Raw genomic sequence first — 14,558 nt, forward strand, 5'->3', positions numbered from 1 at the left:
AAGCAAGGAAAAGGGCTTACAGCAACAGTGTGTAAGGGTAATTTTAGGTCAACAAATCATAATACTTTGGACCTGGTATGTTACACAGGCTGTGATATGATATGACAGAAAAATTAAGGCTCACAAGGACCATCCACTCTCTCAAAGTAAGGCTAACTAGGTAAGGTTGTCCCAGAACTTCTTGAGCTTGGATTTCTCCAGGGACAGAGAATCCACAAAACTCAATGAACAACTTTCCCCAGGATTTGATGACCCACTTATTAAAAAAGTTAGTCCTACTTTTCTGGTCTAACTAGAATTTCATATGTGGCAGCTGCTGTCTGTTGCTTCTTGTCCTGCCACTACACACATCCAAGAATTCCAGCCCACCTTCTCATCCTTCCACTTGGTAGGTGAAGGCAGCACTGAGATCACCCATTAGCTTTCTCATCTTCACACAGGACAACTGGAATTCTCTCAGCCTCCCATTGTGCATAATGGACACTTTTTCTGGAGAGCGTGGAAGATAGCTTCCTGATGCAGCTGGTTAGTGAACCTACCAGGGGTGGTGCCCCGCTAGACCTTCTCTTCACAAACAGAGAAGGACTGGTGGAGGACGTGATCGTCGAGAGCTGTCTTGGGCAGAGTGACCACGCAATGGTGGAGTTCACTATTCTTGGCGAGGCCAGGAAGGGGACCAGTAAAACCGCTGTATTGGACTTTCGAAGGGCTGACTTTGAGCTGCTCAGGACACTGGTTGGTGGAGTCCCTTGGGAGATGGTTCTGAAGGGCAGAGGGGTCCAGGAAGGCTGGGCGCTCTTCAAGAGGGAAGTCTTAATGGCGCAGGAACGGTCTGTCCCCACGTGCCCAAAGACGAGCTGGCGGGGAAGAAGACCGGCCTGGCTCAACAGAGAATTGTGGCTTGATCTTAGGAGGAAAAAGAGGGTTTATAAGCTTTGGAAAAGTGGGCAGGCCACTAAGGAGGACTTTAAAGAAGTAGCAAGGCTGTGCAGGGACAAAATTAGGAAGGCCAAAGCTCATCTGGAGCTCAATCTGGCTACTGCCGTTAAAGATAACAAAAAACGTTTCTATAAATACATCAACACAAAAAGGAGGACTAAGGAGAATCTCCATCCTTTACTGGATGCGGGGGGAAACTTAGTTACAAGAGATGAGGAAAAGGCGGAGGTGCTCAATGCCTTCTTTGCCTCAGTCTTTAGCGGCAATACCGGATGTTCTCTGGATACTCAGTACCCTGAGCTGGTGGAAGGGGATGGGGAGCAGAATGTGGCCCTCACTATCCATGAAGAAATGGTTGGTGACCTGCTACGGCACTTAGATGTGCACAAGTCGATGGGGCCGGATGGGATCCACCCAAGGGTACTGAGGGAACTGGCAGAGGAGCTGGCCAAGCCACTTTCCATCATTTATCAACAGTCCTGGCTATCAGGGGAGGTTCCAATCGACTGGCGGCTAGCAAACGTGACGCCCATCTACAAGAAGGGCCGGAGGACAGACCCGGGAAACTACAGGCCTGTCAGTTTGACCTCAGTGCCAGGAAAGCTCATGGAGCAGATCCTCCTGAGAGTCATCATGCAGCAATTGCAGGGGAAGCAGGCGATCAGGCCCAGTCAGCATGGCTTTATGAAAGGCAGGTCATGCCTGACGAACCTGATCTCCTTCTATGACAGAGTGACGCGCTGGGTGGATGAGGGTAAGGCTGTGGATGTGGTCTACCTTGACTTCAGCAAGGCTTTTGACACCGTCTCCCACAGCATTCTCCTCAAGAAACTGGCTGCTCTTGGCTTGGACTGGCGCACGCTTCGCTGGGTTAGAAACTGGCTGGATAGCCGGGCCCAAAGAGTCGTGGTGAATGGAGCCAAGTCCAGTTGGAGGCCAGTCACTAGTGGCGTCCCCCAGGGCTCGGTGCTGGGGCCGGTCCTCTTTAATATCTTCATCGATGATCTGGACGAGGGCATCGAGTGCACCCTCAGTAAGTTCGCAGATGACACCAAGTTAGGTGCGTGTGTCGATCTGCTCGAGGGTAGGAAAGCTCTGCAGGAGGATCTGGATAGGCTGCACCGATGGGCTGAGGTCAACTGCATGAAGTTCAACAAGGCCAAGTGCCGGGTCCTGCACCTGGGGCGCAATAACCCCAAGCAGAGCTACAGACTGGGAGAGGAATGGTTGGAGAGCTGCCAGGCAGAGAAGGACCTGGGAGTGATGGTGGATAGTCGGCTGAATATGAGCCAGCAGTGTGCTCAGGTGGCCAAGAAGGCCAACGGCATCCTGGCTTGTATCAGGAACAGCGTGACCAGCAGGGCGAGGGAGGTGATCATCCCCCTGTACTCAGCTCTGGTGAGGCCGCACCTCGAGTACTGTGTTCAGTTTTGGGCCCCTCGCTACAAGAAGGACATCGAGGTGCTTGAGCGGGTGCAGAGAAGGGCGACGAAGCTGGTGAGGGGCCTGGAGAACAAGTCCTACGAGGAGCGGCTGAGGGAGCTGGGCTTGTTCAGCCTGGAGAAGAGGAGGCTCAGGGGTGACCTTATCGCTCTTTTTAGGTACCTCAAGGGAGGCTGTAGCGAGGTGGGGGTTGGCCTGTTCTCCCACGTGCCTGGTGACAGGACGAGGGGGAATGGGCTTAAGTTGAGCCAGGGGAGTTTTAGGTTAGATGTTAGGAAGAACTTCTTCACTGAAAGGGTTGTTAGACATTGGAACAGGCTGCCCAGGGAAGTGGTGGAGTCACCATCCCTGGAAGTCTTCAAAAGACGTTTAGATGTAGAGCTTAGGGATATGGTTTAGTGGAGGGCTGTTAGCGTTAGGTTGGAGGTTGGACTCGATGACCTTGAGGTCTCTTCCAACCTAGAAATTCTGTGATTCTGTGATAATGTGCACCAGCCCACAGTAATCTTGCCAGTCCTCTGCTGCTTATATTTTTCATCCAGAGAATCCACATACTCCACCACCTATGGGACTATACCTGAATATGGGGGATAACTTCCTTCATCGTGCCACCTACACCCTACCTAGCACAGCCTATATGTGTTTGGTTGGCCTTGGCTGTGAGACTCATGTTCAACTTCTTGTTCACTATCACCTACAGATCCTTTCCTGTAATGTTGCTTTCTGTACACTTGGTCCCTGGCCTATACGGGAGCAAGAGGTTATTCACTTCTAGCTGCAGGACTTGTCACTGGCTTTAGCTCAACTTCATGAAGCTCCAATCAGCCCATTTCTCTAACCTGCCCAAGTACCTCAGGAGCAGGTCATCTCATGATGCCCTCCATTATGGTATTATCTACAAACCTACTGTACCTGCATTGCAATCAATTTTTGGCCCTTAAATCCTGAGGAAAATCTGTAGTAGACACCATCAGTGAGAGTTTGCACTGTTGATCACAATCCTGCAAGCCATGAAGTCCAGCCAACTTTCCAACCATCTTATTATCCTCTTATTCAGTCCACAGCTCACTGTTTGGTCTGAAAGAGACGCTCCAAAGTCCAGTTAAACAACATTCATGGTGTTTCCCTCATCTACAGAGGCAGTCAGCTCATTGTAGAGAGCAACTAAGGTTGATCAGGCGCAATCTGTGTTTGGTAAATCCTTGCTGGCTGTTTCCAGTCACCTTGTCCTTCATGTGCCTGGAAATGGTTTCCATGATGTTAGTTATGCTCTATAATTTTCTATAGAAGAGAGAATAGGCTGATGTGCCCAGAGTCTCTTTCTTGCCCTTTCTGAAGAAGGCCATGACATTTTCCTTTTCCAGTTTTCAGAAACTTTGTATGTTTGACCTTTCATTAGCCTCACAGCAATATTGGTCAACCCCCTCGGACATAACACATCTGGGACAACACATTCCCTTGAATTTAAGTGTTATTCTGGCATTCCTCTTCAATGTTTCTTTGACAGACAAACTTTGCTGCTAAGCTCAAGAACTTGGAAAGTCAAATTTTACCACCAAAAAACAAGGCAGAAAAGGGAGTGCTTTGCCTTTTCTCTGTCCTTTGTCATTGGGTCTGCTGCCCTACTGAGCAGTTGGTCCACTTTTCTTTTGCTGCCAATGTATTTGATTTTGCCCTGTCCATCCCTCACTAGTTTCAACTCTTGCTAAGCTTTTTCTAGTTCCATCCCTACACACTCGGTGCATCTGTAACAAACCTTTTTAAGTATCTTTCATGTATGCCTAACTTCCTAACTTGCCTAACCATCTAGCACTTGATTTTGCCCTTGGATCATGTAATCTTTCAATTTTCTCTGTTACCTAATGCCTACTACTATGTACAAATTTATCCAAATCAGCTATGAAATATGGAGAGAAATTCTGTGTTGTTGTTGTTGGTTTTGTGGGTGTTTTTTTGTTTGTTTGTTTTGTTTTTTAACTTAGTAATTTAAGTGGTCGTACATTCCACATATACCTTCTATTAGAATTGCCCTTTTTCTGTTCTTCACTGAAATGTTTTACCCACAAAAATATTTAAATCAGGGATGCGGTCCAGTTTGAAATAAAATCACTCTATATCCGCTTTGGAGTGAACTAAATCTGCTCCCTAACTATATCGACTTGATTCCATTAGCTATAACTGGAACTTAGACACCTACCACAGACATCAGCACCTATAGAAACATATCTACCATTGGGTGTTTTAAACAGGAAGCACTCAAGATGTCATTTCTTCTTTCTTTAGAAAATGTATGTGCACTAGATCGGAAACTGTAAAATTATTTTAATAATAGCACAACCTCATGGAATTAAATCTCTCAGAACCTCTTATATTAGATAGGCATACATTATTAGAAATTCATAGATGTTAAATTAGGTACAGAAGAGTTGTTATATCACTTCTTAAATGCAAAATGAACACATTGAAACTACTGTCATCAGGAAAAAAGTAATTAAGAAGTAATAAAAGTCTTCACATAAAGGCTATGAAGTTCAAATAAAATGTATTCCCTACTTCCCAAAAGGGGAAGAAAAGGATTTTCCATGTACATGAAAATGTCATATCAGTAGGCAGGAATTAACACCACTCATTATGTCTTACGCATTTAACATAAGAAGATGTCAAAATATTTTATCTTGAAGTAATAAAAATGATTAGGATGTGTACTCTGATTGGAAGTGGCCAACAGAAAAATCCCATAGCAGAAGGGAATTCTGCAGCTGTGGAACTTGTGTATATGCCATTTCCCCAGCCAAGCAGGCTAACCTTGCTGGAGGAAAGGGAGTGAAACTGTACTCTGAACAATATTGTCTCTTAGGGATTATATACCCGTAGCATGAATTAAAACAGTTTATAGAATGCTTCAGCTAGTGCTATTGTCAGGGCAATAAAAAATGGCCTATAGAGCTATAAAGAGAAGAGAATTTAGCTGTAGAATTTTTAAAACATGAATATGTTCTTCTTGGTCACCAGTGCAGTTACTGTAAAATGATTGTCCTAAAAGCATCTGCATTTGCTCATCATAACATTTCCAACCTTGACAAGTCACAAGATAGCAGACCTTTCAGATTACATCATTCTTCGTTGCTCTATTTCATTTATTTCCCCTCTTAGTTCTCGTAACACACCACCACTTAAAATTAGTAAAGTCATTTAAAAATGTATAATGCAGCATTCATTCTATTGAATCACCTACATTCTATTGAATCATCTACTAACATCATCGATGAGGGAAAAGGGGGAAAACAAAATGGGGTGCAAAATACATTTTTATGGTCCACCAAATATTTAGACATTCACCACCTCCTAAAGAATTGTTTTAGTAATATTCTTTTTAGATACATCAGCTTTTCTTTCTCCTTCCCACCCCCCAATTTCTCCTTAAACTGTTTGTAAATTTTTTCTTATTAGTCTTCCCTGGCCCCATCGTAATCTCCATCAGTCTTCCCAGCACTACTACATCCCATATCATTCTCTCTATGGGCAGATATGACCACAGTAGATTTTACAGTATATCTACAGTTCTCAATCGTATGTATTTATTTATTTTTTACATTTGGTCCAACAGTTTTTAGAAAATCAGTAGAACGTAAACTTTAACAGCACTCAGGAAATAAGATGTGAAATGAAAAGTGAGAACTTTATGCACAGAGATTGACTAGAGAGCTGTGAATCCAGGGTCATGTTGAGCTCTAAGTGAAACTTCATCACATAAACTTTGTGAATTGACTTGCCCTTAACAATAAGATTTCTACCAGATGTCCTGAAAACTGTCCATATTGCTATCTTTACTTATTGTAAATATTTCAAACTGGTGAAGAAATTTCAGAAACTTTGTAGATAAAGCCTAGTCTAAACTTTGATTGAAAACATTTATTAGAAATAAGAATAAAAATAAGTCTAGGAAAGGTAGAAAATAACAAAATTAAGGTTACATTATAGCAGAAGCCTGTACATTTGAAAGGGCAACCATGCAGAATCAAGGCAGCAATCAACTATCATTGAACACTATATACTGAACACCATAAATTAAGCGCTGTAGCGGTCGTTAATTTGCATTTCATACTGAAAGACAAAAGGAAGAAAAAATGAAATCTGTCTCCAAAAGACTTGAATTTCTTACTTTGACGGGACAAAGAAGGTAATTTGGGAATCTGGAAATGCTGGTTTGTGCTTGGGACACCAGTGCAAAAACTAGTATGTATTAATTAAAAGAAGTGTAACTAAAATTAGAAATAAGCATAGACTAAATGAATGCCCCATTGACCTATATGTAACAAATACTTGTCAGTTTGCTATCAGCACTGGTAACCTGGAATAAATACCTTTCTACATAGAAGCAAGACTAAAACTGAACTCAGAAGTATGTGAGCCCAGGAACCTGCTACAGCAAGCCTCATATAATAGAATCTCTATAAAAATCAACCAAAGAATTTTTTTTCTCTTCCTTCAAACAATGTTATGTGCAATGAAGAACAGAACTAGTGCCTCTATTTTTGTTGATAAGGGATCCTTTTGTTATTTAAATTAAAATGTGAAAAAGGCTGTTAATCTTTTAACTAAAGCTTTGTAAAATATTTTAATTTTAACATACTTTTTTCTCTACAAGCTGTTCTTAAGTGTGATCTGATTTGTCACAGGAAGTTGAGTGAATCGCAGGGCTCTGCACAAGGATAGAAGTAGATTCGTGTGGTTCTCAGCATGCACCAGGGCCATCAGGCTAAACCGTGGCTTTGCTGCGAGCAAGACACTGCTCTGAGAAACAGATGAGGAAACAGATTGCGACTCGCAGACTGACAATCTGCTTGCTGGGTTTCTTATACTTTAGAGAAGAAATATCTTGGGCCAGGCATATATGTGGCGTATCTGCACTAAGTAAGGATGAGCAAAGAATGGAGCCATTCCCCGCCGCCGCCTGCCAAGTGGAGAAGGGGAAAAAACAGCTCCATGCGGGCTGCTCCGCCCGCCCATGCTGTGTAATGGCAGGAGCCAACAAAGAGCAAAAATGGGCCAACTCACCCTTCCCTACTGCTCTATGCCAGTTCACATAGTAATTCATAATCTGTCCCTTAGTCCTGCAAAACATCCAAAGCTCCTTTAAAATGCAGGGTTTAAAAAGACTACACATTAGTATTTAATCAAGAACTAACCATTTTTATTTAGGCTATAACATACTAGTTGGGCAAAAAGGATTGTACGTGACTGCATATGGCAAAATGATATAAGGTCTCTGAGATCTATGAAAACTTTAAAGTTGTTTCTTTGTTTCTTTGTTTGTTTTACCAAAACAGTTTGAAAGAAACTAAGCCTGTCTCTACCTAGTACTGAAAAGCCTGTTGGTCAATAAAACGGTGTTATGTGTATGTGTATAGTCAAAGACAGAAAAAAGAAAAAAGAAAAAAAGAAAAAAAAAAAACAAACTAGTTTTGTTAGAAACACTTTAATACTTTTACTTAATGTATTAAGTCATCCTGTGTACATTTAATGTCTTGTGATACTGAATGACAGATTGTTAGAGGGACAAAAATCGAAAATTCCTCCTATTTATTTTCAGTCAAATCCCTAAAAAACTTTTTTTTGAAGAAGAATTTTGAAACATAGTTAATATATTAATCCAGGACAATTCCAGGAAGTGGAATCTCAGAGGAAAGAGAGAAAAGAAAATTACCTTACTTTTTGGCCTTCTAAACTCTGAACAGTTTCTGAGGTGTCTCAAAATATCCTTGTTTCATAGTTAAAGAACAGATCCCAGCCCTGCACTACTGAGCTGATTTGGAAACTGTAGCCCACACAGAGGTGTGTAATGCAACCTCAGATGTCCTAGAGTGGAATCTAGCTGCATCTCCAATGGGCACGATTCTTCGTTAAGTCCATCAGTCCGTGCAGATGACTCAGAAACCCACGCACATCCGAAGCAAGTGCAACCAAACAGGTAGGTTTAAGCAACTAAATAACCCTGTCATCTGTTCCCTGAGGATTATACTTGAAGTAGTATGCTACCATGCCTTATGTTAACTTTTGCATCTGAGGAATTTACCCTCACTGTGCAATCTTTACATTCCAGAGCAAAGAACGAAGATTGAGATAAGGGGCCACAAACTGACATAGGGCCTTGCAGCACATCTCCTGAAGTGCAGGAAGCTATACCATCCACACAGTCAAACACAACAGGTTTGTTGTCATTCCTTCAGATAAACTAATTAGGGCATGAAGTCTTACACAGCAGCCATTATAGATATCTGGGTGCCTATGACCTCTTAATTAAGCATATACCATTTTTATGCACTTTGCATGTACTGTGATTAAAGCACGTGTTAAGTCCTCACAGGAACTCATTCTTATACCTGGATGTGTGCTTAACTAGCCTTGCTGAACTGTGTTGTTTCCTGAACTGCCATAATTTAGTATAATGATTTTTAAGTTAGAAGCCTGCCCTTTAAACATCAGATAATTTACTACACAATTAGCATCAATGAATATGTTCAACTATAAAATAACCATGCAGAGGCTTGCCCTGTTTTTCCCTCAAGTGCCATAAAAGGTGCTGAGTCAGAAAAAAAGTTATAAAAATGTAAATAGAAGATCAGAGTTCAGGTAGTTTGTTCCTCGTTTCAGATAACAATCAATGTGCATCTGTCAATTCATTAATATTAAATTTCATTCAGAAGGTACATAATTCCTGCAAAGCAAATTTCCACAAAGAAAGGCACAAGGCCATGAAAGGTTCAGCCACATCAACTGAGTTTTGTTCTTAGAAGAAAGGGAAGATAAGTCCTACTTAGACCAACACATCAGGCACGGTGTTTGTCCACTTGCATGCTGAAAGACTTGAACTCTCACAGTCTAATGCTAGGAACAGCATTGCCAGAAGGAGAAACAAACAGTAATGTGTGCCTTTCTGGGGCACCATTTTAGGAACTCAGTGACAACTATGGTGAAATGCTAGAAGACACTGTCAAACACAATATCTCCTAAAGAGTCTACAAAAAAGAAGAAAAATGTGTCCCTATATTTTTTGCCTATCACTTTCTCTTCATTATAACTTTCAAAAGCACTTCTGCAAAAGCAGTTTTCAGTCTAATAAACCGTATGCAAAAAACACAAGCACAGCTACTTTTAAAGCTACTGCAATCTGTTTTCTATTAAAAAATCTTCAGATCCCCCCCCATCCTCAAGTTCTAACTTTTATATTGTGCTCCTCTAAAACTTGTTATTTTCAGTAAGCACTGTTCTCCTAAAGAGGATCTAGGTGTTAGTACAACTCCCTTTCAATACCTTCTGTTTCCATGTATCCTGTACCAAGACACAATCCTACCTCTTTGACTTAATCTTGCATGTCATTCTGGACCTAATCTACGGTTACTGGCATCAGCTCAGTCATATAACTTCTCCAACAAAGGTACACTAAAATACCTAGCACATATAACTCTTTCTGGAAAGCATGTTCAGTAGCTATATAGTAGCTTCTTCTTTGAGCATTTCTGGTGAAGTCAATGAAATTGTTAAGATTCCCTCTAAACAGCAAATGTTTACACACCTAACCACTACTGACTTCTTTTTAAATGTATGGAATCAGCTTCTTTGAGATATGAAACATTTTAGCAACTGTGTGCTAAATATTTGCTTTTGATTTTTGAAGTTATGTTTACAGAAGCCATAAAAATCCTTTATACCACTACAAAGAAACAGCATAAATAAAACAGTGCGTGTTTTACTTTACTCTACTTCTTTTTTAAGTTGAGTGCCCTTCCAGAAAAAAAAAATGCAGTTGAGTTTACAATGTGAAATGCCTCGATTTTGCGTGGCAAACGATTAGTACCATGACACATCTGTATATACAAAACACATGGTTAATGGGTTCTGTATACACAAAATAAAACACTTGTTTAATAAAAAGTGAAAAACACAAGCAAAGACGTTTCCTCTGGATATACAGAACTTGTGATATACAACATGAAAGTAGCAGTGCAAGAACATAGCACAGGTGCTAGCCCTGAAGAAACTCACTACACAAATCACGCGGTAGAACTGGATTATAAATGGCTAATCACTGTACTAAAGTGAACTTCCCTCTGTTATTACCAAAAATGGTCATCACATTTTTAAAAAGCCTTATATTTTAAGTTAAACCAATTATCTGGCATATCCCCTGCTAAGCACCATATACAACTACAGCACAAAAAGCAATTGCACGCTGTGTTTTGATTTTGGTCAATGGGCTAGTAATTAAACAATAGTTCAATAAGTAATTGAACTGGAGCACCACAGAAGTTTGGTAAACTACGAATATGTGGACTGTTGTTGTTTACAGCACTAAAAACATCCTCAAAATAAAAAGGCTTTATAATAGAATTTATGCAACTATAATCTGGACAGTTACACGAAATATCTTCTGATAGGGAATACTGATATAATATAAATATAGTGATTAGGATGTACTGGCAATAGAATCAAAAATACATTTGTATTTAAGCGGTTTCCATTTCTCCAGGCCTTTTCCTCCTTTCACAAATAAATAAATAACTAGACTTAACAATCGATTCAAGTTCTAGGTCAACAGTGTGTCTGTTCATTTTGTCGTCTTCTGCTACAGCTAGTGTAGTATTCACCACTAGCACTGGGCTGCGTGCTGCAGACCTTCTCTCTGAATACTGCCAAATGTCATAAATGCCTGAGATCACGCTCTTGGGAGCGTGATGAAACTTCGCACCAGAGCCATGCTGTAAATTGTCTGAGACATGACACGGTTCAAGTTAAGTCCTTCCACCAGCACGGCCAGTAACCCAGTTTCACTCCGCTAAATCCAGGTACCTTGAAAGTAATCCTGCTATTACCTAACCTGCTCCCTAAGTTTGACGCCCCTGTCTGGCTCGATGATCTCTCAGAGGAAAGATTCCCCGTCTTTGTTGTGTAGGCTCATTACTATGGCATGCCTAATTTCTTCTGCAAGTGAGGGTAGCAACTACGGGTGAGGGGGGAAGCTACGGCTTTCCACACCGAATTCTCCACACGCAACGCCTTTTCTGTGATTAACCCGTGATTAAAAGTAGTAATTTGGAGATGAAATACCAAAGGCGAGCGGTCGATACACCGTGCATGTTAGCCCGGCCATAGACATACAAGTTCTGCACCGCCGCTGGTAACAGAATGAACAAGTACCTCGCTGACGCATTGAAGGCAAGAAATTCAGAACCGCCGTGTTAATAAAATGCCTGCCTGCGACTTTAAACACAGACACTCTCGTACTCGGCTGGAGAGTGAACCATTTATTGTCACTGCCAGGATACAGGGGTGGGAATGGAGATGAGAGGGGCGATGGTGATGGTGAGGAAGAGGAGGTGAATACCCCAGCGCCTGACGGGGAATGGTGCCCCTACCTCAGCAAGCTGGATAAGGGAATAGCTCCAGATCCACTGCCCAGGATCCCTCCTTTCCTCCCAGACAGGAGTTTCTCCACCAGAGCCACATTCCCCGTGCGAGCAGCCTCCAGCAGCTCCTGGTCCTTGCCCATGGCCAGGGACCGGGGGCGGCCCCCGCTCTCCACAGCGCGGCTCCGCTCCCCCCACAGCCCTGCCTCGGCGCGGCGCGGAGATTCCTGCAGTCCCCTCCACACCAGCGGGAGCAGCGGCGGGAGGGAGGGAGAGAAGGAGAAGGAGGAGGAGGAGGAGAATCACCTCCTCCCGCTTTCACTGGATCGCTCCTGGGTGGAGTGCGGGAGGGAAGGAGGGAGGAGGGCGGCTCTTCATCCGCCTCGCTCCCTCCCCGGGCACCCCGGCCTGCAGGGGCAGCCTCGGCCCCCCGCAACCGAGGCGGTCCCGGGGTGCGGTGGTGCGGGTGGGGGGGGGCAGCGCCCTGACGGGGGGCGGCGGGGCGGGCCGGGGGGGGCGGTTGCTGGGGAGACGCTCCCGGGGGCTGCTCCCTCCCGCCCCGCCCTCCGCCCGCCCCGCCCAACGGCGGGCTCCGGCCCTTGGCAGCCGTTAGGGCTGCGCCGCCATCGGGCCCGGGAGGGGAGGGATGGAGCGGGGAGAGGGCCGGGGTCCGTCAGCCGCAGGGGTGCCCCCGGGGAGCTCCGGGGAGGTGGCGCCGCCTGGCGCTGCGCAAGGGGAAAGGGAGGGAGGGAGGGAAAGCGGGGAGGGGCCGCTGGCAGGGCGGGGGGCGAGGCGGTGCCGTGAGGGGACGTGAGGGGAGGCGGCCGGCATCGCGGGGCTTCATTCGTGGGGTGGGCAGGAGGGCAGAGCCGGGCCCCGTGGGGGTGAGGAGCAGCGCTGAGGTGTCGGCTCGGAGAGCGGGGCTGCCGGCGGCGGTCAGTCAGGTGCGAGGGGCGAGCGGTGTGTCCCGGTATCCGTGGGGTCTGTCAGCCTGCTCCTCGTTCTGGGACGGGTTTGGGACCCGCAGCCTCGTCAGTTGCATGGCTTTCTGGCACAGAATGGATCGCACTCACAGCTTTTGGTTCTTACAAGCTAAGCTGGCCAGCCCATGAGCACATCCTTGTTTAATGCACAGCTTGATGCTGTCCGTACACAAAAAGTCCCATTACAGCCCCATGGCCCTGTTTAAGTTTAGCACTTTGTGTAGGTAGCGCCAGAGGTACAACAGGCAAAGAAGTGAAGACCCCATGCTGTTCCCCCACTGAGTTCAACGGCATTCTCCCATTAACTGTACTCGCAAGATGTAAAACACAGCAATGGCAAAATGGCATTGTGGCAGGCAGGATTTTAATGTTATGTTTTCAGAGTGAGTGTTAATTACTTCAGTTCTATAGTACCTTCAAGTCAATGGAAGGATCTGTGTTGATTTCACAAATAATTGGCTTTAGTCCTTGTCAGCAACAGTTTAACAGATGTTTTCATGCTTTTTTTTTTTTTTTTTTTTTTTTTTTACCTGATTAAACTAACTTAATCTCTCAAATAGAAACATATATATATATCATCATGGAGACCTATCTTTCCAATATAGTTGTCCACAGCAACAAAACGACAGAAAATATATTTTATGTAGTTTGGCATTTTCAGAATATGAAACTGTCTTCTGCAATCTTGTCAACAGGACGCATAATTGAGCACTGACATAAAATTATTAGGTACAGAGACTCTATAACTATGGCCTTTCTGATTGAAACAGTCTGATATAAATAGCAATTGTAAGGTCTGATTCTGTGATCACAAGTGTTTCATTAAAGTTTGTTTTTGAATAAATAAATGCATAATCACATGAGTTTGGATTTACGGTTTAAGCCCTTAGTCACAGCAGAGTCCCAGTGGAAAACCAACGTAAAGATGAAGTAAAAAGTTCTGTATCTTGCTAACAGCCACTTGAATTCATTAGTTAGTTCCAAAAAGGCTGGTCATAAACTAAGAATACTCCAATTTCTGTTCTGAAGGTTCGCAATGCCCTTTGTAGGCGTAGCCATGATTTTCCTTTATTTCTGCCTTGGATTTGATTTTGTATACTGTTTCATGCATCACCTGATAAATACCTTCTCACATGTATCTTCTGTATATGTGGCTTGGATAAGCTTCTTGATGTTTGCTGAGAGCCTGAAGAGGTGCCAGTATTCTGTGAAGAGCTAACTGTAAGGCAGGGGTATGTGCGTAAACCTGCACAGTAGTGAATAATTACATTAGAAGCAGGATACTAGGGAAAACTCAGTTTTTAAAGAATTTGGATTGTTTATGTGGTTGGATCAGCAGATGGCAAATATGACTCAGTATAAACGTTACATAATTCTTCTTGGGAAAATAAAATCTCAAGACTGTGCTCTAATTGAAAAGATCATCCAGAAAGCTGTGGAAGAACAGTATGGAGAATCAGGATAGAAATATCAATGGAGCAGATGCATGCAGTAGCCAGAAAATTCAGGAAGGTTTTATGAATGTAGCAAGGCTCAAAACATACCCCAGTAAACCCATCAGCCCAACAAAACGGCAAATTCCAAACAGAAGGTTTGGTTTAATTAGCAAGTGGAGCAGAAAACAGTTATTCTACCAATCTGAAAAAATAAAAATGAATTTAAGCATCACTATTTAATGGAAAGGTTAAGCATGGAAAAATTCTAAAGGCTACTGAAGCCAAGAGTTCAGAACATGGGTTGGTCTGTATCCAGAGATGAAATCAGTAGTGGACTGTAGCAAGAAAAA

The 14,558-nt window shown here is 43.4% G+C and overlaps 1 protein-coding gene across 6 annotated transcripts in view; it reads right to left on the bottom strand.

Moving 5' to 3' along the window:
* Positions 1–11,932, bottom strand: part of ANKS1B (ankyrin repeat and sterile alpha motif domain containing 1B) — a gene marked incomplete at both ends in the record, with an annotated part of 436,397 nt that extends 424,465 nt beyond the window's left edge. For all 6 annotated transcript variants that reach the window (XM_084292214.1, XM_084292215.1, XM_084292213.1 and 3 more), the window contains one exon: positions 11,799–11,932. In XM_084292214.1, coding sequence (XP_084148340.1) covers positions 11,799–11,932 — 134 coding nt within the window. The remainder of the gene's footprint in view (positions 1–11,798) is intronic.
* Between the last annotated feature and the right edge of the window lie 2,626 nt (positions 11,933–14,558).

Source organism: Netta rufina (genome assembly GCF_964035555.1).
Source record: "Netta rufina genome assembly, chromosome: 1".
Classification (NCBI taxonomy): Eukaryota; Metazoa; Chordata; class Aves; order Anseriformes; family Anatidae; genus Netta; species Netta rufina.